The sequence below is a fragment of the Alosa sapidissima genome, chromosome 20 (assembly GCF_018492685.1).
Source record: "Alosa sapidissima isolate fAloSap1 chromosome 20, fAloSap1.pri, whole genome shotgun sequence".
Taxonomy (NCBI): Eukaryota; Metazoa; Chordata; class Actinopteri; order Clupeiformes; family Clupeidae; genus Alosa; species Alosa sapidissima.
Genome location: NC_055976.1, coordinates 1,619,318 through 1,642,251, shown reverse-complemented (window position 1 = coordinate 1,642,251; position 22,934 = coordinate 1,619,318). Strand labels below are relative to the sequence as shown.

At 40.4% G+C, this 22,934-nt stretch overlaps 1 protein-coding gene across 3 annotated transcripts; it reads right to left on the bottom strand.

Annotated features, from left to right (window-relative positions):
* Positions 1–2,218: 2,218 nt before the first annotated feature.
* On the bottom strand, positions 2,219–13,854 carry hnrnpaba (heterogeneous nuclear ribonucleoprotein A/Ba). 3 transcript variants are annotated; one of them, XM_042073548.1, is made up of 9 exons: positions 13,678–13,854; positions 12,955–13,207; positions 12,300–12,468; positions 12,000–12,158; positions 11,066–11,221; positions 10,882–10,969; positions 7,659–7,820; positions 7,472–7,551; positions 2,219–2,549 (listed from the first exon to the last, which is right to left on the bottom strand). In XM_042073548.1, the coding sequence occupies exons 2-8, from the start codon at positions 13,182–13,184 to the stop codon at positions 7,481–7,483; spliced, it is 1,035 nt and encodes a 344-aa protein (XP_041929482.1). In that variant the 5' UTR covers positions 13,185–13,207; positions 13,678–13,854; the 3' UTR covers positions 2,219–2,549; positions 7,472–7,480. The 3 variants fall into 3 exon arrangements, with proteins under 3 accessions (XP_041929482.1, XP_041929483.1, XP_041929485.1); XM_042073549.1 differs by having other exon boundaries at positions 2,219–2,553; positions 7,473–7,551; XM_042073551.1 differs by lacking the exon at positions 13,678–13,854 and adding an exon at positions 13,429–13,566.
* Positions 13,855–22,934: the final 9,080 nt, after the last annotated feature.

Below are 22,934 nucleotides of genomic sequence, written 5' to 3'. Positions count from 1 at the left end.
ACTCGCCAAAATAGTAAAGGTCAGTGGCAAAATCATAGGTGCTAAGCAAAGCAGCCTATCAGACCTGTACAGTAGATTTGTCCAAAAAAAGGCAGAATCTATTTTATCAGCAAATGGTCCTCCTCTTCACCCTGAGTTTCAGTTGCTACCTTCTAAGTCACGCTTCAGATTCCCTGCAGTTAAAACCAATAGATATAGACATTCATTTGTTCCCAGTGCCATTTCTCTATTGAATTTTGGAGCTCTGGGCTGACATCATGGTGTTTTTGGTGCACAGTGTGAGGTATGATTTCCTGCTGTATGAAGGTACTCCATGGAGAGCAGAAAGTGTTTCCTGTTCTTATAGTATTTTATTTATTTTTTGCCTGTATACACACTGCACTGCTTATCTGCATGTACTGTATGTTTTTCTTCACCCATTGGGTGTTCATGTTGTCATGTTGTACTTTTTGTCCTATGTTGTCTATGGATGTCTTGCTGCAAACCAAATCGCCCTTAGGGGACAATAAAAACTTTAAGTAAATTTCATCTGATTTTCACGGAACTTGGCGGATATGATCTTTAGACCGAGCCGCACAAACGATACTTGCCAGATTTTTCAATTTCAACTTTGTTTGCCCGTGACAGCCAATCAAATATGGCGACGAAGCCACCAAACAGGAAGTGGACTAACATCTCGGTGACGCTTTGAGTTGACATAACAAAACTCAACACCATTAGTCAGGACACTGTTATGCATATATATTGGACGCTCTAGCGCCACCACCAGTTCAATGTTGGACATGCATTCATGCACGTGATCCTAATCTAATTGTATCTAATTGTGAGGACACAGTAGGAAATTATCATAATTTGGCCTATATAGGAGGCGCTACAATACAGGAAGTGAGCTCATATCTCAGCAATGCTTTGATGTATGAAGTCCAAATTTGGGGCTTTTCTCAAGTCAAGGATTCGTACTTGGTAGAACGAGTCCTGCTGAGTCAAATCCTCCAAAGACGAGGCAAGGTTTCTTCTTAGCATATGGAAAACACACAATGGAACAGACTAGCAAGTGTGCAGGAAGCTGCAGGTGCATTATTAAAAATCATGTGCGCACAAGATTGTGGGTGTTCCAAGCAGAGGATACACGCATGCATCCTCGAAAATCTCAGAACGAAGGACTCAGTACTTGATAGAATAAATAGCACCCTTGACATTGGAACAGTGCTTGGCGAGATTCGATGTCGTAACGTCCTTGAAAGAGCGGCTTTGAAGGACCCGTCCTTGACTTTGAGAAACGGTCCTCGTATAGGGACTTGTTACCTGATTGTGAGGACACACTAGGAAATTGGCATCATTTGGCTTCTATAGGGGGCGCTGCAATACAGGAAGTGGGCTCGTATCTCAGCAATGCTTTGATGTACAAAATTTGCCGTCAAGTCTTAGGCTCTCTTATGTTGCCAAACAAGCACTCACAAATTGCATTAAAAGTTGATAGGGTTAGACAGTTCTTAAAAAGGGTGCTCGTTTTACCACCCACCTAAAACAGCACTGCATTTTTTATTTGTTTTGCTTGCACCATTGCTAAACACCAATCTAACTACTGATGGGATTCCAGTAGGCCTACAATAGGTCATGTAAAATTTAGCAAATTTTCACACAAGGTTTAAGGAACTTTACACCCAGATTAACCTGCTTTCTGTTCTTTCAACTGCTGTAATATGGGCAGTTGATGGGAATGAGAGGCATGGTTCCTCTTCACTGTACTTGGTCTGCCTCCTCAAAATGAATCAACGTGAAAACTAGATGCCTACAAATCATACCTAAAGGGGTGGTTCAGGATTTTAGACATAGGACCTCATTTCCAAGTTAGCAAGTGTGATATTCATCAGTGGAGACTGTTCAACACATTTCCTCCCGTCCCGTAGTTGTATTTCTTACACTATTCTACACAGTATCAACACAGACATTTACATAGATTGTCTGGAATTTGCCTTGGGTGTACTTTTGAGTGGGTAAGACTGTTTTTAGTGGCAGGCTAACACATACCGATGACTTGCGCTAGCCTAGCACCTGCGAACTCTGCAATTAGAAGGACTGGATGAAACGTGTTGAAAACGGACTCCACTGAAATATCACACTTGCTAACTTGGAAATGAGGTCCTATGTCCAAAATCCTGAACCACCCCTTTAAACTACATTATATCACTTCAAGAAGACAGCAGGAGAACGGGGAAAAGGGGAAAAGAAACTCAAAAACATTTATTTCAAAAGCACTCCAATTGTTCTGAGCATAATTCTGTTAAGTCCAGCAGACATGTAAAATACGATACATTACAATCAAAAGGTACCAAAAAGTACAGTAAAAATAACACTTCCATCATGGAAATGTAATGTGGACATGGAAGAATATGATAAAATTAAATTGTGAAAAAAAGACATTCAATTCCCCCATTCCTCAGTCCAGATATAGCCAATGAGCCCAAATTCTGCCAAAGAGAATGCAAAAAAATGTGTTCCTCTTCTGTGAGCACAACATTGGCTCCTGTTCAGCAGTTACTTCAGACCTTTGAAAGTTATAAGAAATAAATAATGTCATTAGTCGTCAGGTAACATCACTGCTTCAAAACCATGAACCAGAATATGAACCAGAACACACTATTGTAATACAGCTGCAAGCAGTGATGAGCAGGCTATCTAAATGCAGTCCTGAGGAACAAACAAAAAATAATCAAATGATTTGAGGTAGGCTACATGTCAAGGTAGTAAGAAGCTACTAGATTTGTCGGGTCATAAAGCAAATGGTTAGATGCATAGTAACTAGGGGTGTCACGATTTCGGTTTTAGATTGAAAATTAATAAAAATTACATCTCAATCTTGAACTTCAAAATCAAAAGGTAGAACAGACAATGTAGCCACACCCCCAACGTCACATCCAGCATGCATACCAAGAGGCATAGCAACACATACACGTTGAACTACAGCACATCAACATTATCTCTTCTAACTTGAATCTGCAGCCAAAAAAAAAAAAAAAATCCTGCTACTCTGAAATCACTGGTATGGACGTATTTTTTTTGTTCATTCATGCCAGTTAATGTTAACTTCAACTTCAATTCCCTTTTACTTTGCTCAAACTGATGCGCCACATTAAAATAGTAACAATCATAACAATATAGTTATTATACGGATCTTGCTTCTAGACATGTTGGCATGTAATGACTGCATTTGGACACTGAGCAAAAATGTCAATGTTGCATGGCGATTTCTTTGTTTCCCTGAGGATCACACAAAACTACAAGCCCTATTTTCATGAAAGTTGGCGGAAAGTTGTAGCAAGGACAAAAGGAAGAATCCATTACATGTAAAATGTATAGAGGGCCATAGGCCTAGTCACTCATTTATCTGAACTTGATCAATTGTTTGTTTGTTTGTTTAATTTAAGACCATTTCCCAGCTAAGGCTATTTAATGGCCAGAGCATTGTGTGTTATAGAAACTTAAATATGTTTCTTAAAATCTATGCTAATAAGATATTCTAAAACCTTCAAAGGTGGGACCTTAATAAAAGCATCAGCTATAGAATTTTGATGATAACCAAAAGACAACAATTTTTTCAAGGCAGGGCAACAGATTAAAATATGTCTCACTGACAGGGGCATTTTGCAAAATAGGCATTATGGAGGATCTTCATTACTCAATAGAAAGCTATGAGTGAATCTTGAATGTCCTATACGGCATCTGGTATAGACTATTTGATCGTGTCTGGATTGAAAAGGAAAAAAAAAAAAAAACAGTCTCTTCCTTACAGTAGGGCAGCTAAGTTAGTCATGACAAATGGGAGGATGCTAACATTAAATTTTCATATTTTTATTTTGTCATTCTCACACATCAATATGATCCGTCACTGACTTCAAAACATGGTGGATGCACATCAATACTCTCATTTAATGAGAACAGACGCGGACGCTTGTTAGAAGCCATAATTCCAGAGGCACCACAACTCCTCAGCCGGTCAGTCAACAGCGTGTGTAGGCTAAACTCAAAAATATCGGAGAAATGTCAATAGCGACCTAGCCATTTAAGTGTATCAAAATAAAAGTCTAGTATTTATGTATATCCACTATATTATTTCATGTATGAAGGTTATTCTGTAGCAGATGTCTAAGAATTACAGCGGCCGTGGCCATTACAGGAGAATATAGAACGGCCGCTACAGGGTATAGAGGGTTAACGCACGGATGTCCTACAGACTTAACACTGATCAAGTCAGTCCCGCGGGTTGCCAACCCCTGGTCTACGGCATTAAATGCACATTGATTGAAGTGCAGTATTCAATGAACACTAACCTTGTTTTTCTGAATTGTGCTGAAACTATCAAATCATTCTCGATATCAAATCATCGCGGTAGGAACGGTTTCAAAATAAAAATGATATGTCCCCCAAAACAGAAATAAGGCATAAGAAATGCCTTAATAGTAATTTAATGAAAAAAGATAGAAAATTGAATCGTGATTTTAAAAACGGAAATTAAATCCAATATTTGGAGAATCGTGACAACCCTAATAACAACATTTATATAAACTGTAAAATTACAAAAATATTAACAGAATTCAGACTTCTCTGTTGACTTAAATTATTCATGTATTAAAATGCTAATTAATGTGCTTGCTAAAGCAGGCATACTATTTAGGGGCCAAGCAGCAAAGCTGCGTAGGTACCCAATGTGTTTCTATGTTTTCTTAATATTATTATGCAACTTTCTTCTGCCATTGGAGTCTATGGCAGCCCATGGAACGTCTTGTAAAAAGTTATATATTGCCAGTTTGAGCGCTCTAGCGCCACCAACAGTTCAAAGTTGGACGTGCGTACACACACACACACACGCTTTTTGACCCGTTTCTATGATGTCAATTCCCGCCATTATGGATTTTCCACCATGTTGGATTCTATCGAAAGCTAAACTACATTTTTACAGGTCACAAATGTTGTCCAATTGTCACCAAACTTTCACAAACATGATCTTCAAGACTACACCTCAAAAATGCATTGCTTTTTGGTAGCCATATTCAAAAGCGTTCGCCCCTCGAGCCAATCGAAATCGGCAGTGAAGCAGTCAAACAGAGCGTGAGCTCGTATCTCAACAACTTTTTCAGGCATCAGGTTCATGGACTTAGGACCCCATTGCGAGGATTCTTGGGGGCGCTGCAATTAGCAAAAAAGTAATTTGGCTTGTAACTGTTAATGTGTTTGGAATTAAAACTTAGTAGTGGTGTCTTAATACTTTCTGATTTGCTAAGGCCGACACATGCTAACTTGTGACATCAACGTAATCGATCCCCCCACCATATTGGATTGTCAAACGCAAAAACATTTTTAGGTCAGATTTTGTCCATTTCATCGTTCAGACTAAGCCTTACAAATGTATTGCTTTCAAAGCCATAGAGTCTCTCGCTAGGTTCATGTTTATGCAGTTATCTTGAAATAAGCGTATGAGGGACGCATGAGTGCATAACGGCAGTTTCTTAATGGTAGTGGCAAAAGTGAAGTGGTGTGCCTGCCTATGCTACAGAGGAGACGGTGGCTCACTGGTAGCTATGGTGCTACCTAACGGTCATTTGGACCGTTTCAGTGTTGTCACAGTCTTTAATATATAACCATTGCAAAGCTCAATTATTTTTTTAAGTAAACATTTTGGTCTGCGTGAAAATGGGAAAAAGCATGAGTTTGACTTTGGTATGGACTTTAGGCTACAGGAAGCGACTGAGGGAAACAGATATGACTGCCTGTACAACAGGCTTGTGCAAAATTCAGAATTGAATTGAGAATGACTCCTAAATTGCAATTAAACTCTTGAATGTATATTTGATGAGATCCAAAACAGAATCTAGAATTACAATTCGAATTAAAGCAACACCAAAGAGTTTTTTGTACCTTAAAATAATGTTTCCAAAATTGTTTCCGTGGTTCATCAACTCGTAACAGGGTGAACGGCACTTCTGCATTCGCTTCGCGGCCCTCTATTGGCTATAACCGCACTATGTAAGTTTGCCAGATCGGGTAGCGGGTTTGTAGTTCGATGGAATGAGACATAAGAAACTACAAATTTGACTTGTATGATGTTGCAATACATCATACTTTCATAAAATCATGCAACATATTCTACCTTGTCTATGGACATCGTTATTTGCAAAGCCGTTGCTGGATAAACAAATAGCGTGCGTGCGACAGAGGAAAAGTTCTTTGGTGTTGCTTTAAAGGAAGTAGAATTTAAAATTAAGGAAATTCAAAGAAATTCATATACATTATTTCAGGGTAGTGTTTAACAATGAAGCTTCACAGTATGTGTCAGATATGATTGCATCAAACACACAACTTACAACAGTAACCAATTACATTTACAACGTAATTACAATTAACGTTCCTAAAATTGAATGCATGCGAGATTCAACACATTCTTTGTTGTGTGACTCAAATTCCTGTGCGGTGGAGCCAATTCAATTCAAATTTCAATTCATGAATTGAATTGAGGCCAATTCTAAAATTCAGACCTTTGCACAAGCCTGCTGTACAAACACAGGATTTACTGCTTCGTTACAATATTTTTTTTATTACCGTGTTGAACGCGCATAGTGGTGTCATGCAAGGACCCTGATCATGTTGCACCGGCTTTGTTACAGTGCCCCCCCCCCCCCCCCATCAATTTTATGCACCATATCACAAAGCACCATAGTGACCCTACATCATTTGAAAGGTCAGACTCTCAGGAATCCATTCATGTAAAACGTTATGTCAAAGTGTGTTTTGTGCATTACTGTATTTAATTAATATCATTCTGTATCATATCAAAATGCTATAAAATGCCACCAGTAGGCCACGGCTGCCCCAAATTGTTAAATTGTTCAAACTTCATGCAAAAACGGCAACATAAGGCTTGCAAGTCTAATATTGATAACGTTCACAACATTAGAAGAAACCATGCTGCTACATTGCTGTGCTATTTTTTTTTTTTACTCATTTTTAATATTTCATTCTCAATGTTTTACCCTATCTTTCCAGCTGACATTTCAGACACACCAGCGCTTGCACACACTTTCACTTTAGAATGGCGTGAATGACTGAATGATGAGCACAGGCACACAAATCGCACAGTGGCCCAGGGCACTAATTACACACCATTTGTGCGCAAAGCATGTTTCAATTAAGACAGTACACAAGCTATTTTTAATGTTGTAATATTGAATGATTTCATGAATGAAGCCTTGAAAAATTGTACGCACAGAGCGTACAGGATTACGGCTGGTGGCGCCAATGGTGTATGCTCAGCTTGAGGTAGCACCTATTTTTATTTATTTTAGTTTTTTTTTTAACTTCCCTACCGACAGTACTCTGACCTCAAGCAACAGGGCCATGTTAAAAAGTTTCGGATGATGGAGTGATCATCATTACACTTCACACAGGAAATACAATGCATTTCAAACCACATTACCTTTTTTTTTTAATATGGCTTGTAGCTACTCTGATGGCCCCCACGTCTTGGAGTTTTGCCGTAGTTTGTATTGCCCTGGTCTGATGGATAAAAACAAGAGGTCAAGGCAGGCATATCTGAACTTGTCAAGTACTTAAAAGACCCTAATGAGTTGGAAAGAGAACAACTTCATAAAGTCAATGCTTACTGTAGTCATAGTTGCCCCCATATCCATAATAACCTGTTGAGTAATCTCCATAGTTGCCATAGCCGCCATATCCTCCATAGCCTTGCTGTCCCCCATAGGCATATCCTTGGCCCTGATTCCAGTAGTTGTTGTTATAACCTTGGTTCCAGTTCTGACCTTGGCCTTAGTAATGACAGAATAAGCATCAGCATAATCAATAAAAATAAACATCCTGCAAAATTCTCAGGGCACTTTAATTCTCACATTTGATCAATGCTGTATGACTGTTTATTAGAGTTATAGTATAAAAGGTATAAAAAGGTGCCATTTTATTGTGCTCCCATGTCATGAATAAAACAGGACAAGATGCAAGAGTGTGTCAATATATAAGCTTTCTTCAGTGAAATGCACATTTCTCCTTGCTTGTTCGACCATATAGCTACATTAACCTGAATGACATTAACTGTAACTGTCGCTGGCTAGTTATTGAGCACATAACTTAGTTGCAAGTAAAAAATGCCTACTACCACTGTGATTCGAAACATCTAACATGTTTAAAGACTAACTCAGGGGGAAGACATCAAATGTATTGAAGCATTTGAGAGCACACTGGATAATCTTGAGAGCGGAATTCCTTGATGTTAGATTAGGCTGCAATTGCCGTTGTCCATGACCAGCATATGACCTGGCAGGGCCATAACAAGCAGTTTTAACATTTAACGTTATGGCAAGCCATCTACACTGGATAAACTTAAAAGCAGAAGAAAGTTTGACATTGTGTGTCACGCAATTTTTACATTTAAAGTTAATGCAAGCCATCTGCAATGGCTTACATTAGGAATGGGGATGCTCTTATACATCACAACATAGTTCTGGTGGTGTAGAGGAGTGTATGGAGGGTAGTCAGAGGGCGAGGGTGGGATTTGTTCTGGGTGCGTTTTTCAGGATCTCCGATTATACCTTTTAAAGTTCAACTGTTCAAACTATAGAACTGAGCAGCATAATGGGTGTACATTAGGGGTGGAACGGTACACAGAAGTCACGGTTCGGTACAAGTTCGGTACAATGGAGAGAAAAGCAAAAAACAATAAATGCAGAGCAACAGCCTGAAGTGTGCAAAGATGTAAACAGTAAACAAGTACCCCACATCATCTACAGACTTCATCTGTAACTTGTAAACAAAATCCGCTATAAAACTGAAAATAGGCCTGCAGCATCTTATTTATGAAAGTGCAAATTGCATAGAATAATGATTTTTAAAAATCCACTTGGCGAGACCTTCAACATCCGTGTTTGGTTGTATATGGAAGGGTCTACAGTTTGCCTCAATATTTTTCAGTATATACAGTAATAATCTACTAACTGAATTGCGCACTATTTTGCTTTCTTTAAAAAAAAAAACTAAATTGCTCCTTTCGTTTCATAAACGGACTAAACTAGAATTCACGTGACTTTACCCTTCACGTTACTCATCGTAGCATGGTTTGTTTATTAACCTGGTTAGTGTTGACACTTAACACTTACTGCCAGAGGGGTATTTCACAAAGGCAGACTTAAGACATCCAAGATAAATGCAGGAATGAAAACGGGTCAGGGGTGAAAAAGGTGAGAAGGGCACGCAAAGAGGGAAATGGCCGTATCATAACACAACACAACAGCAACACAAGCGCGAGTGACATTGTTGCCAATAGTGCATAGCTTCCATGGAGTATGAAGTTGCCTAAAACTAGAGATTTATAAAGAAAACAAACTACAAAATGTTCTTTTTGGCTTGGGCCTAAGTGTGAAGGGGCCCACTTGCGCTGTTTGGCAACATGCTTCAGCCTGGCCCTCCTCTCCTCCTCAGTAATCTACATGAGTTTTCTTTCTTTATTTATTTATTTAGTGCCTGAAGTTATCAGACATTTCTGAAGATTTCATAGGCCTAATGGACACTTCATAGTAGACTATTAGAATAAGTCTGAATAAAATAAGTCTGAATATTTGTTGGACAAAACCAGGTAATAAATAAACTTGGGTAGGGTAGACTAGGCTTTAATTTGTAAAATTGGCTTGAAATGTTTCAACCTGCAGCCTAGGCTACTTACAGATTGTGGCATTGTGCTAGTGTGTTTAACCAACCAATAAAGTTGTGTGAACAGTGTTCACATTACATGTTAAACCCTGTAGACACAGACTAGGCCTACTGATCAGGCCACTGAACGTCTCTTAAAAGACAGCATTACCATGTAAAACACTGCTTTTGTCTCTGAACTCGACAAAACGCACCAGCCCAGTTTAGGAGCATTTAATTCAACTATTTAGTTATTCACATTAGCCTTTGCTATACTGATAAAGTATGCCTATTTGCTTCACCTTTTGTTGATCTACATGGCTAAAACTGCACGTATTCTTCATCAAATGAACTCCTCAAATGAAATTAGCTGGAATTTGATTGGCTGGTGCCGTCCGTCGGTGTAGCAAAACTTGGAACTCCTCAACACGCGCAACGGGAGGAACGCGACGCAGCGGACCCACAATTCAGTTCGGCAACGGATGACGCTAGCCCATGTAAAGTGAACGGGATGCGTCTCCAGCACTGCATGCATGCAACTGTGTGTGGGAGCTGTTAGTGCTGTTATTTCTGACTGACTCGACCGTCAACCTGACAAAAAAAAAAAAACTCCTCAGCGCCAATGAGCTTCACAGAGCTAAGGCGGGACTACAGATTAGGTGTCCCTAAAGAACTTGCATATCTAACAGTAATTCCGCATTACATTAATTAATTTGCGCACACGTTTTATTTATTTATACTGTGTGTTCTCCGTGTACATTCATGCACCGAACAGTGACGCCCGTACCGTTTCGGTTCAATATGAATACATGTACCGTTCCACCCCTAGTGTATATTGCACAATCATCTTCTAGGAGAAATCCCAGACAAATTCATGTTCCTAATAACTAAACACTAAAACAATAAATAGTTTCCATGGTCTGTCTGAATGATTAACACTAGCAAGAAGCAGCCCAATAACAAGGAAAGGTATTACACCTGCCAAGACCTGGCAATTAAACCGATCGTTTTTTCCCCTCATTCATTCAGATAGGACCGTGAAGTCACAGGAAGTGAGTGGGAGGGATCGGATTTATTAAAAAAAAAAAATAAATAAATAAATAAAAGATATATAAAAATCGGGAAATGACCACAGGTCGGATTCAAACACAGGTCTCCGTGGGCACTAAAGAGATACAAATATTTACTTACTCCCACGACCTCTGCCTCTCCCACCATATCGACCCCCAAATTGCTGTTGCTGGTATACTTCTTTGGGCTGGGCAATTTTTATCTCACACTAAAAACAGAGTTAATAAGACAATAGTTTAGCATAAAACACAGTAAGTCATGCAAAATGTGAAACATCACACCAAAAACATTAATTCATACATACCAGTCCTTCTTTTCCGTTTGTTGCGTCACAGCCACTCACGTTGTGAAATTTCTTCTCGAGGATCTTTTGGACTGGGTCCTCTTCTTTGAATGTGATGAAGACAAACCCTCTCCTTTTGTTTGACTTTGGGTCCAAAGGGAGCTCAATGGCTTCGATCTACATAGATATGAATTAGTCAGTATGAAATATAGCTGCAAGCAGCAGTAAGGGCTAGGGGTTGTTTGGGTTTGATCCAATACCAGTGCTACATCAATGTTTTGAAAACAGCAATGGTGCCTGAACCCTTACTGTAAAAAAAAGGCCAAACCAATAGTCTACTCTATAACATTAAAATAGCTTTTTTTTTTTTATTGGTAAGACGAATTTGAACATAAAATTCAACTGTATTGAGCTGCATCGTTTCTAAGCATAGTTCTAATTGCAGGTATCTGAAATTTAATTTTTACATTGGGCTTGCCATAACTTGTTCCAGTACTAAATGTTAAAATGGCTTGCCACAGACTAGTACAAACTGATACATTCCTTTGCTTTTTTCCAGTGTGTTCCCAATGTTTCATTAAAGTTGATGTGTTCCCCTTTACGGGCACATTATATCTGAGTGTTGGAATGTTTCAATTCACAACCCCAATTTATAGACTGTTTAGACTCCTTTCAGAGCAGGTTAATTAGCAATACCATGTGCGGTTATGCTTCCGTTCTCACTAAACGAATTTAATTCAATCGGTCTACTCGATCGGCTGACGTGTTTACGTGAGGCATTTTATTCCGATTGAGCCATTACTCCGTTTGTAATCGGATTAAACATGTAAACGGGGCTGTTGTCAGACCCTTTCTAGGCCCAAGATCAGTATCTGCCGTTCTCACACATGGTAACCATCTGAAATATATTCCTTGTTCATATTACCGAACACAGCAACTCAAAACTCAAACATACCTCTCCAAAAGGTTCAAAATATTCCCGGATCTTCTCCTCAGTAGTTTCTGGGTTAAGGCCGCCTACAAAAATTTTCTTTTGTGGTTCCTTTTTCATTGCCATTGCCTTCTTTGGGTCGATCTGCCGCCCATCAAGTCTGTGTTCTTTTTGCTCCAGCACCTGAGGACAAGTAACGCAAGGGATTTGTAACCATTCAGATTGAAAACACATTTACAAAATATAAATTGTGCAATAACACCACTAATTATTACTTACAGTAATAATAATAATAATAATAATAATAATAATAATAATAATCACTTTGTCCACACTTGAAGCCTCTTTGAACAGGATAAAGCCAAATCCTCTTGATCTTCCAGTATGTTGATCCATTTTAATGGTACAGTCTGTAACTTCACCAAACTTGGAGAAATAATCTTTTAGATCCTTCTTACTAGTATCCCAGCTCAATCCTCCCACAAACATTTTCCTACAGGAAGTACAGACACACACCACATCAATGCAATGCAAACGCCAAAAAATATTGTAGGTCAATGTAGCCTACTAGTGAACACTAGAGGTTAGGATATTAGAGGCATTACAGAAGATCAGAAATTAGCCTATACGCTACTATATACTGATTGTGCGTGTAGTTCTTGATCGTTATTTTACTTAAGGATTCGTTAGGATGCCAGACTATGTCCTACCAGCAAGGGTACGTTTATACATGTTTATGTTGTGGTATGAATTCTGTAAAATTTGGGTCGCAACTTAATGAGGATGGGGCCCAAGGCCTGCGCCTGACCAGTTGAGAACCATAACCACCTGGTAGGGTAGGCTACACTGTAGCTCACAGAACCGTCACGACAATGGGCCCATCCCCCTTGATAGGCCACATGGCGCCAACAAAGAGCTAACCAAACAAAGACCAACAACACCACCAACAAAATGTGGAAAAGGAAAAGAAAAACAGTACCCAGCGTCTTCTTCCCCTTTGCTGGCGTTAATCTGTCCGCCATCTGGCACACCATTTTGCGAATCTGCTTCGGCAGCTTCTTCACCAACTTCGTCCGCGTTTACTTCTGCCTCCTCGTTCTGTGCTACATTCTCCTCGGGCTCTTCGGTGGGCTCAGCTCCATTCAAGTCCTCCTCTTCTTCATGTCCGTTTTCTGAAGTTTCCATAAACTGCTGCTCCGTGTCCGACATGTCAGGGTTGGGTTCTCTATTATCTGCGAAAAACAATGGCGATAGTTCAAACTAAAGAACGCATAGAGAAACGATGCGACTTACGTAATCATGGTTAGATGCTTCGCGGCAAAGTGCAGTCAGGCTTTATTTTCCCCGTAGCTATAGCCAATCTTACTGTAGCATTGCGAATGTAACGTGCAAATACATGGTTCATGAGTTACAATTTTCAATTATCCACAGTAAACGCCGTATTTAGGCCTACCTTCCTTTGGTTTATTTTTGTATAATTTAGCTCACTCCAGCATCAAATGTGGCTAGGTCCTACAGTGTTTCAAAGAAAAAATCCAAACGACACTGAAACGTAATCATCCATCTATTCTGGCTATGCTGCTCCACTGCATCTCAAATAGCTATTGCTAACTTAGCTAGGTCTCCTCTTACGTAATAAGGCCACGGTTGTTGAGAAATAAGACGGACTGTTAGACTATTATGGTGGAAAGAAAAAACTCACCTTTTAACTAATCAGACGACAAAGTTCGCCGTAAATCTTCTTAGGACGGATATTCTATGAATGCCACAATCACACACCAGATAAAAAAAGAGTGATCTATTATGAGCTCTCATATCCTGACAAAGCGCATGGTTGGTCTTGAACCACCGGAAAAGCAGACCTTTTAGTAAGGGAAGCTGTGATTCGTTGTTTTAAAATGTCAGCAACAGCTCTTGTGCAAGTCCAAAATGCCCGCCTCCAAACGCGTTAAAAACTGCTACCAGAGCAGCGAACCGGCCTTAACTGCGCTGGATTACTTTTGGTGCCAACCCCCACCGCCCAAACTACACCACCAATATGACACTATTCCTGACCATTTCCTCACTCAGAGATTCTGAACACTACGCAAAATAGTACACTAAAAGCACCAAAACAAAAACACACTAAAAATCACTTGAAAAACACTGGCTGCCATTCCCCACCTAAGCCTATCATAAATACTAACTAGGCTAAATAACAAATAGCGTCAAGCATTTAAATGCATTTGCCATATCCGACTAATTCATTGTCATATGGATTTTCAGTCTTAGGCCTATCGATGCAAAAAGTTAAACTTAAATTCACATAATCTGGGCATACTCCTCCCAGAAGAAGATTTGTTGTATTTATTTTATTTTCTTGAAAAACTTGAAAGAAGGGAAAATATATATATTGAGAAGAAAAAAGTTGAACTGAAATGACACTTGGGTTGAGACCATAAAAGGATTTAGAGATTAAAGGAGAAATCCGGCGAGTTTTCACATAGATCTCCTTTACTCGAGGCCACTGAGTACTGTCGGTACGAGAAACTGAAAACGCTGGATTTCTCCTTTAAATGAAGAAATATGAGAAAATGGTCCATCACCTTATTGATGTTAAATTGAGCTCAATTATGGTACACTGCCTAATGTGGGACACCTAATCTCCAGTGAGTGTGGCTCTTTCCCAAACTAATGAATGTCAACTAAGACAAAGCTGTAGGATCCTGTGATCAAAATTGGTGGATATAATGTGTTGCCTTCACATCCTATACTACAGCAGTCCGAAAAGCAAAAAATGTCCCACATTAGGGCAATCTACCTAGGCCTATGTCTAGGATGAATTTCATATCTACAAAACAGAGATCTCACTTTGAATATTCCTGTCCTAGAGATGTTCCGAAATAAAAGGTGAACTCTGTACTGACAGACATTGAATCTGAGATCAAGTGGAACTTACACACAGTTTACAGTAAAAGATGCATTATTTTGTATCAAAAATAGCCGAACCAAAGTAGCCGAACCGTTTAATTCATTTAAAGGAACCGTATGTAAGAAATGTATTTCAATTAATCATAAAATGGCCCTGATATGTCACTAGACATTAAGAAATCATGTTCATTTCAAATACTTATATCACTGATAACAGTAGTCCGGTCAAGATATTGTCATTTAAAAAGTGAAGTTGCAGCCCTCAACTGATGTTGATGTTGTGTTTTGTCATGTCATGTTGTGTTTTGGCCTGATGCGCCACCCTCTACCTATCTACTAATCACAAAGTCAGTAGTGTTTCGGCATCTGGATTTGCAACCTTGAGTCAGGGTTGAGGGGGAGGGGATATACCGCTCTACAATAATTTGGAAGTGATTGCAGTACCAGCTTTGGCCACAATCTTACATATGGTTCCTTTAACTATCAAACTGTTGTGTGCAGGCTGCTCAGTGCAAAGATGTACTCATGCATGAGTGTGAACCTAGGTGTTTATTGCAGTATAAAGAGCTGGAAAGAAAGCAACTAACATAGCCTAATAGTAGAGTTTAGATTCTATGCCCGATACCGAACTTGACCCGATATTTCCCGCAACTATCCTCGGGCCGGGCTGGGCCCTTGATCAAGCATTTGTGTTTTTTTTTAATCATTACTTTATTAGCCTAATTGGGTGGGGAGAAAGCTATGCTATAATGAGAAATATATATATAGCAAAGTAAGCCTAAGTAACAATTGTGTACAAAGTTGCACAAGTCAAGCCACAAAGTTACAAAATGCAACACGTCTTGTGCAGTGTCTCCTCCACTCGCACGCATCACACCCAGCCTGCTGTGCTGTAGCTAATTAAGTGCAACATGGAGCTTAAAGATGTAAAGAAAAAAAGAAAAACAGAAGAATTAACTTTGAGCAAGTTTGGAGGAAAGTCGGAGGTATGGAACCATTTTAAATAAGTTGTGGGCAGTGACAACATATGTGTTGACTTTGTTGAGTGCATTACAGTAAGTGCGGCATGCTGCTCGCCTATGACAGCAAAAAAAAAACAGGGACTTCGACGATGAACAGACACATGAAGCAGGCTTGCCATGGCAGAAAGGATGATAGTCAACCTTCTTTTGTTACTTCTCCAAGCAAAGGCCTACCCCTGAGGGCGAGGCAAGCCCTTACAGAGAAATGTGTTGAGTTTTGCTGCAGGGACATAAGGCCATTTTACGTTGTAAGTGGCTTACGTTTCTTCATTCGGATCCATTTGTGATCCATTCCTTTCTGAATAAACAAGCAACGCAGTTCACTAGCTTCGTCCTTGTTTCATTATTCATTAAGATAATTCTAAACAGATTTTTGTAGTTCGGCCCCGGCCGTGGCGCGACTGACTGGGGCACCTGTACCGTACCCCGGCGACCCGGGTTCAATTCCCGTCCCGTGGTTCTTTACGGATCCCACCCTGACTCTCTCTCACACTCACTTCTTGTCATTCTCCACTATCCTATCTCATTAAAAAAGGCATAAAAAAGCCCCCCCCAAAAAAGATTTCTGTAGTTCAAACAACTCGGAACTGTAGTTGAGACCATCAGTTATAACGGCCCACGTATTAAAAAATTGTTGGGTTTAAAGGAGCGTTTCACCGCTGGGAAGATGAATGTGTATTTACATTGGGTCATTTATGTAGTAGAAATGTGGAGTAATAATTGAACTCAGTGCCTTCTTGACCAAGAAAAAGCCAAAAATGTGTTTTTGGCTCATGTGGATGAAAGCCAACAACTCCCATAATTCCCTGCCTTTCACTGCTCTTCGCTGCCCTACCAAGTCACTCCCCCAGAAAGTAGCCGAGGCCTAGATACAGACGAGCTCTGATATAAGCAATCATTAATGTAACATTTTGGCATTAATAATGATTTAAAAATTAAAACCATCATTGTTTTATGTTACACTCAATCTTGTGGCCATATATCGAAGGTCCTGTTCTTCATATGGAAATTTTCAAAAATTGCTATTTTGCAAACGTTACCAGCACATTATGCTACTTGTTTGCACGAAAATCACGCATTTTACACATTTCTATGCCAGATGTCCCGCGAATTGACAGAATAGGCTAGCATATCCGACATTTAACTAATGTGCTGTTTGTGCCTGGGCTCTTCCCCGCTCCATCACCCCTCCCCTTTGCCCTTTGTGTGTGCGTGTGTGAGCCGCCTGCAAGGTGCGAACACTCGTGCAGCCCTGGGAACGAAACGAAAGAAACCGTTTGTAATTAAACGTCATTTACAAAGACATCGTACAACACTGACAGCTAATATTTTGTCACTAGCAACCTACATCTGTCCTCTGTCAAATAGTCACATTTTCAGCTCTGAACGAAACAGTTCAGGAGTTATTGAAGCAGAATTCGAACAGGGTTTTTTTCATGAAACAAAAAAAAAACAGGCACGGGGGACATTGTACAACACTGACAGCTATTATTTTGTCACTAGCAACCTACATCTGTCCTCTGTCAAATGCAGTCGCATTTTCAGCACTAAACGAAACTGTTCAGGTCTTATTTTCGGGACTTATTTTCCCAATAATGACCGGCGTTCTATACATTATCCCTTACGTAATCAGCTTTCTTCGCAGACCAGGAGCCTAGCCTGTGTTAGCTTAGCTTAAAAAAAAGATGGCGGTTATATCTTTTAGTTTCTGAAAGTGAAGTCCCACCCACTGATCTGTAATAGGTCTGTAGCGTGAGTGGGTCCCATCCCCTGGAAAAATGAAGAAAGAGTGTTTGTAGTCTCACCCCCTTGACAAAGATATGGGACTTCCTGCATTCAATGATGCAAAATGATGATTTTTACATCATTGAAAGCAGGAACTGCAACACTGAAATCTCCCGTCTCAGGGGAAAATGAGGGAATGATGCACGACCATTCAAAAACATGACTGTGTTTCTAACGATACAAAGCTTAATGCAAATGGGTGAAGTGTCCCTTTAAATCGGGCTCGAGCTCATAATTACAGTTAATGTGTCAGGCCAGGCCAGGCTCGGACACAACTTGGATAGGATCGGGTTTGATTATTTGGGCCTGATCTTATCTCTACTTAATAGGCTAGCTTCTGCATTAGGCATATCTTGGCTGTATGCTAACTGTAACTGAAGCAAGCTTAACTATTGATTTAACAGCTTGCCACATTGAGTTAATGTAGGCCTATCTCACAGCGTGTTTGTCACTTGATAAACCATAGATAGATAGATACTTTTCATTGCCACACAACAATGTTGATGGTATTTTTGCTACAGGATATAGCTCAATCCAGTGAAGAAAAAATAATAATTAAAAAAAAATAAACAAATAAATAAATACAAAAGAGTCTTATAGCTTAAGGGTAGAAGCTGTTTTTGAAATGTGTGGTTTCAGTCCTTATGGATCTGTAACGTCGTCCAGAGGGGATAGGCTGTTTAAGGTGTGTTCAGAGTACAGAGCGTGAACTGTAGGGAGGTCACACCTGATAGCAATTATTTTAGGGTTTAGTTAGCCATGTGGCCCCTCTTGGCATTAAACAAAAGACACCCTCCCCTCCCCCAATGAAATGCTAATGTACTGGTTCCAAGGGCTATCAGTTCCACAAGACAAAGGATGTTACCTTGCTATAATGTATCCATGTGTCATGAAATGTAAAAATATTCATGTTTGGTATCATTGTAATAGTCTCAGTACAAGGATTGTAATGATTTGATTGTGAGAATGTTTGGAACATTATATAAGTGATATTTCTGATATATAAGATATCTCTCCTCATGTTCTTCAGATAGGTGTGAAGTAGGTGTGTGAGTAGGTGTGTCTGATGCCAACTGGAGAACCAACCATGTGGGCTTGTTTTGCCTCCAATTCTTCCTTTGTTTAACCCATACAAAAGTGACTAACTTGCAATGTTTGTCAGACTAAGAAGAGAGAGAGAGGTTGATCCAGCAGAGGCCATGGCCTCTGTGCCATGGCCTAGGCCTACATAGACCATAGACAATTTTTTTACCCTCTCTGCTTGTAACAGAATAAACCTGATTCCTGAGTGTTCCTGAAGTTTGCCAGTCTAAGTTAATATTAAGTAATTATTCACCACAATTACTTTCACACCCAATTATGTCAGAGGCTTTGGTGACAACTCTCTCTTTCCTTTTGGTGCAACAGTCAGAACTCCCATACCAGACAGTGATAGGTGATGTGATGATCAATGCTCTCTATGATAGCTTTGTAGAAATGCACCAACAGATGTTTGCTCAGATGAAACCTCTTAAGTTGCCTAAGGAAGTATAGTCTTTGTTGAATGTTCTTGATAATGTGAGTGGTGTTAATTTCCCAATTCAAGTTCTTGCTGATGTATGAGCCAAGAAATTTAAAGGAGTCTGTCAAGGTTATTGGCTGGTCACATATAATAACTGGGGCAATGATGTTAAGCCTCCTCCTCAAATCCACAACTATTTCCTTAGTCTTTAAAGCGTTGAGATGGAGCTTGTTGTTGCCGCACCAGTCTACTGCCCAGTTTACCTCTTTGCAGTATTGAGACTCATCATTATCACTTATGAGGCCAATGATGGTGGTGTCATCTGCATATTTGAACATTTTGACTGAGAGGTGGTGAGCTATCAAATCATTGGATACAAGGATACAAGGATACAAGGAAGTTTATTGTCACATGCATATAGTTACTGCAAGTAAGAAATGCAGTGAAATTATGTCTGGTGTCAGCCTATTTGTGCATTAAAGGGGGGGGGGGGTAAAAAGTGCAGTAGAAGAGGGGTTTAGTAGATTAAGTGGCAAGGGCTGCATAAAAAAGGTGGGGGAGGATTGGGATTGGGTGGGGGGCACCAACAAGGAGCACCCAAGAGCAACAGGGGCAAGGAAAAACTCAAGAAACCTTGGGCAGATCCAGCTCAGCTCAAGGGGCTAACCCAACTGCCAGGGGTCTTGGTGTGTGTGTTGGGGGGATGACAGGGGAGATGGGATAGTGTGCTGTGTATGTGGGGAGAGGGCAGTGTGCAATATGTGTATTGGAGAAGCTTCCTCATGAGACAATGTCCTGTGTATTGGGGGGGGGGGGCAGTGTGCTGTAAGTATGTTGGGGATGTGTGTTGGAGAAGGGGCAGAAAGGCTAGGCAATCAAGGACATGGGTAGATGGAGGAGAAATCAAAAATAATAAATAAAAAGTGTGCAAAAGTTGGAGAAAGTCAGATATGTGTGTGTGTGTGTGTGTGTGTGTTTTGACGTGTGATGAAATAAGAAAATAAATAAAAGGTCTGTAGCATAGGGAGAGGGATATAAAAGTGCTAAAAGTCTTGTAGGTGTGTGTGTGTGTGTGTGTGTGTGTGGGGGGGGTGTCATGAGTGCTGAGGAGTGAATGAGTGCAAAGTCAGTATAGTGTGAGTTCAGAGTTGGGAAATGTTTGAGAGTGCTGAGGAGTGAATGTGTGCAAAGTCAGTATAGTGTGAGTTCAGAGTTCGGATGGCCTGGGGATAAAAACTTCTCCTGAGTCTCTCAGTTCTGGCTTTGTGACTACATAGGCGTCTTCTTGATTTCAGCGGTAGGAATAATCCATTGTTAGGATGAGAAGAGTCCTTCAGAATCTTTTGGGCTCTTAGGAGTACTCTTCTGGAATAGATATCTTGTAGAGCAGGGAGTTGAGTTCTTATAGTACGTTCAGCTGAGCGCACTACTCTCTGCAGAGTACTACAATCTCTAACTGTGGAGTTCCCATACCAGGTGATGATGCTACCAGTTAGAACACTCTCAACCGCTGAAGTGTAGAAGGCCTTCATGATGGATGTAGAAACTTTGAATTTCCTTAGCTGACGAAGGAAGTAGAGTCGTTGTCTGGACTTCTTCAGAACATATTGAGTGTTAACAGTCCATGTTAAGTCTTCAGTAATGTGGACACCAAGGTATTTAAAACTTGTGACTCTCTCTACAGGTTGCCCGCTGATCATTAGTGGGGTGTAACTGTAGTTCTGCTGCTGCCTTCTGTAATCCACTACCATTTCCTTGGTTTTATTGATATTCAGTGTCAAGCTGTTAGATTGACACCACTGTGCCACCTCATCAACCTGATCCAAGTAGAACTGTTCATTGTTGTTACTAATCAGGCCCAAGATCACTGTGTCATCTGCAAACTTGATGATGGAGGTATGACTACTGTTGGCTTTGCAGTCATGTGTGTAGATGTTGTACAGCAGTGGACTCAAAACACAGCCTTGGGGAGCACCAGTGCTGATGGTTAATGAGTCAGATGTCAGACCCCCCACTCTAACCACTTGTGAACGGTTGGTGAGGAAGTCAAATATCCAGTGACACAGGGTGGTGTTCAGTCCTAAGGCCTTCATCTTTGTGACCAAGGTGAGAGGTACTATCGTGTTGAATGCTGAACTAAAGTCAATGAACAGCATCCTCACATAATTCCCATTCCCCTCCTCCAGGTGAGTTAAGGTGGTGTGCATGAGGTTTGAGATGGCATCCTCTGTAGACCTGTTGGCTCTGTAAGCAAATTGGAGGGGGTCGAAGGAGGCAGGGAGGGATGAGCAGATAATGTTTTTCACAAGCTTCTCAAAACACTTCATCACTGTAGACGTCAGGGCTACTGGGCGGTAGTCATTCAGACATGATGGACTTTTGTTTTTCGGTACTGGAACAATAACAGACTGCTTGAGGCAAGTAGGAACTGTCTCTTGAGCCAATGATGTGTTAAAGATATAAGTGAACACAGGAGCTAACTGAGCAGCGCAGGATTTCAAAACCCTGTTAGAAATTCCATCCGGTCCAGTAGCTTTTCTACAATTTACCCTCCTAAAGGCATTGCTCACATCGACCTCAGAGACACAGAAAGGTGCATCCTCATTTGCTTCACATGCTGCAGCTAGTCCAATATAGTCTGTGTTTTTCATGTCAAAGTGAGCATAAAAAGTATTAAGTTCATCAGGGAGGGCTTTACTCACATTCATCATAGGAGGGGACTTTCTTTCAAAGCCAGTGATGGTTCGGAGTCCTTTCCACACTCGTGCTGGATCACCCTCCAAGAAATCAGCTTCAACTCTGTCTCTATAGCGCCGCTTAGCATCTTTAATAGCTCTACGTAAACTATAAGATGCTGCTTTGTAATCCGTCATATCCCCTGAAATAAGCCCAGCATTATAAGTCATGGTGCGTGTCTTTAATGCCGTAATGGTATAGATGGAGATAGCACACAGCCTTGTGCAGCACCAGTGTTGAGAGTCAGAGGGTATATGTAGCATCATTAACCTTGACTGCTTGACTTCTGTTGCTCAGAAAGTCCAATATCCAATGGCACAGAGTTTAATATGCCTTGAAGCCTGGAGAATAGTATGAGAGGATTGAAGATGAAGTCGAGGAACAAGATATGTGCATAGGTGTTGCTCGATTCCAGGTGTTGCAGAGTGAAGTGAACAGCCAGATTGGCATCTTCCAGAGATCTGTTCACCACCACTCTGGCTGATGTCAAACTTAGACTTAGAAAAACTCATTCAGGTATTTATTTCCAGCAGGGTTGATTACTGCAATGGACTGTTCACAGGCCTTCCTAAAAATACTATTAAACAGCTTCAGGTGACACAAAATGCAGCAGGATTCTAACAAAAACTAAAAGAACTGACCACATTACTCAAATTCTTAAGTCCCTGCACTGGCTTCCAGTAAGTCACAGAATTGACTTTAAATCACTATTGCTTGTTTATAAATCAGTAAATGGAGCAGGACCTAAATACCTATCAGACATGCTTCAGCAGTACACACCTTCTCGTCCTCTCAGGTCCCAGGTGAAAAACCTGTTAGTAAAACCTACTGTTAGAACTAAACATGGTGAAGCAGCTTTTAGCTGCTATGTGGCTCAGGAACCAACTTTCGGATGACATCAAAAAGGCCCCAACTGTAGCCAGTTTTAAATCTAGACTTAAGACCAAACTGTTCTCAAATGCTTTCTGCTAACTGCGCCGAACAACAAATTCTTTACATTACACA

Excerpts from the sequence above, each read along its gene's own strand:
- hnrnpaba (XM_042073548.1), bottom strand. The coding sequence starts at position 13,184 with ATGTCGGACACGGAGCAGCAGTTTATGGAAACTTCAGAAAACGGACAT. Across the intron at positions 11,222-11,999 it reads ATTTTGAACCTTTTGGAGAG|ATCGAAGCCATTGAGCTCCC; the intron begins GTATGTTTGAGT and ends ATATCTATGTAG. Across the intron at positions 10,970-11,065 it reads CAAACGGAAAAGAAGGACTG|TGTGAGATAAAAATTGCCCA; the intron begins GTATGTATGAAT and ends CTCTGTTTTTAG.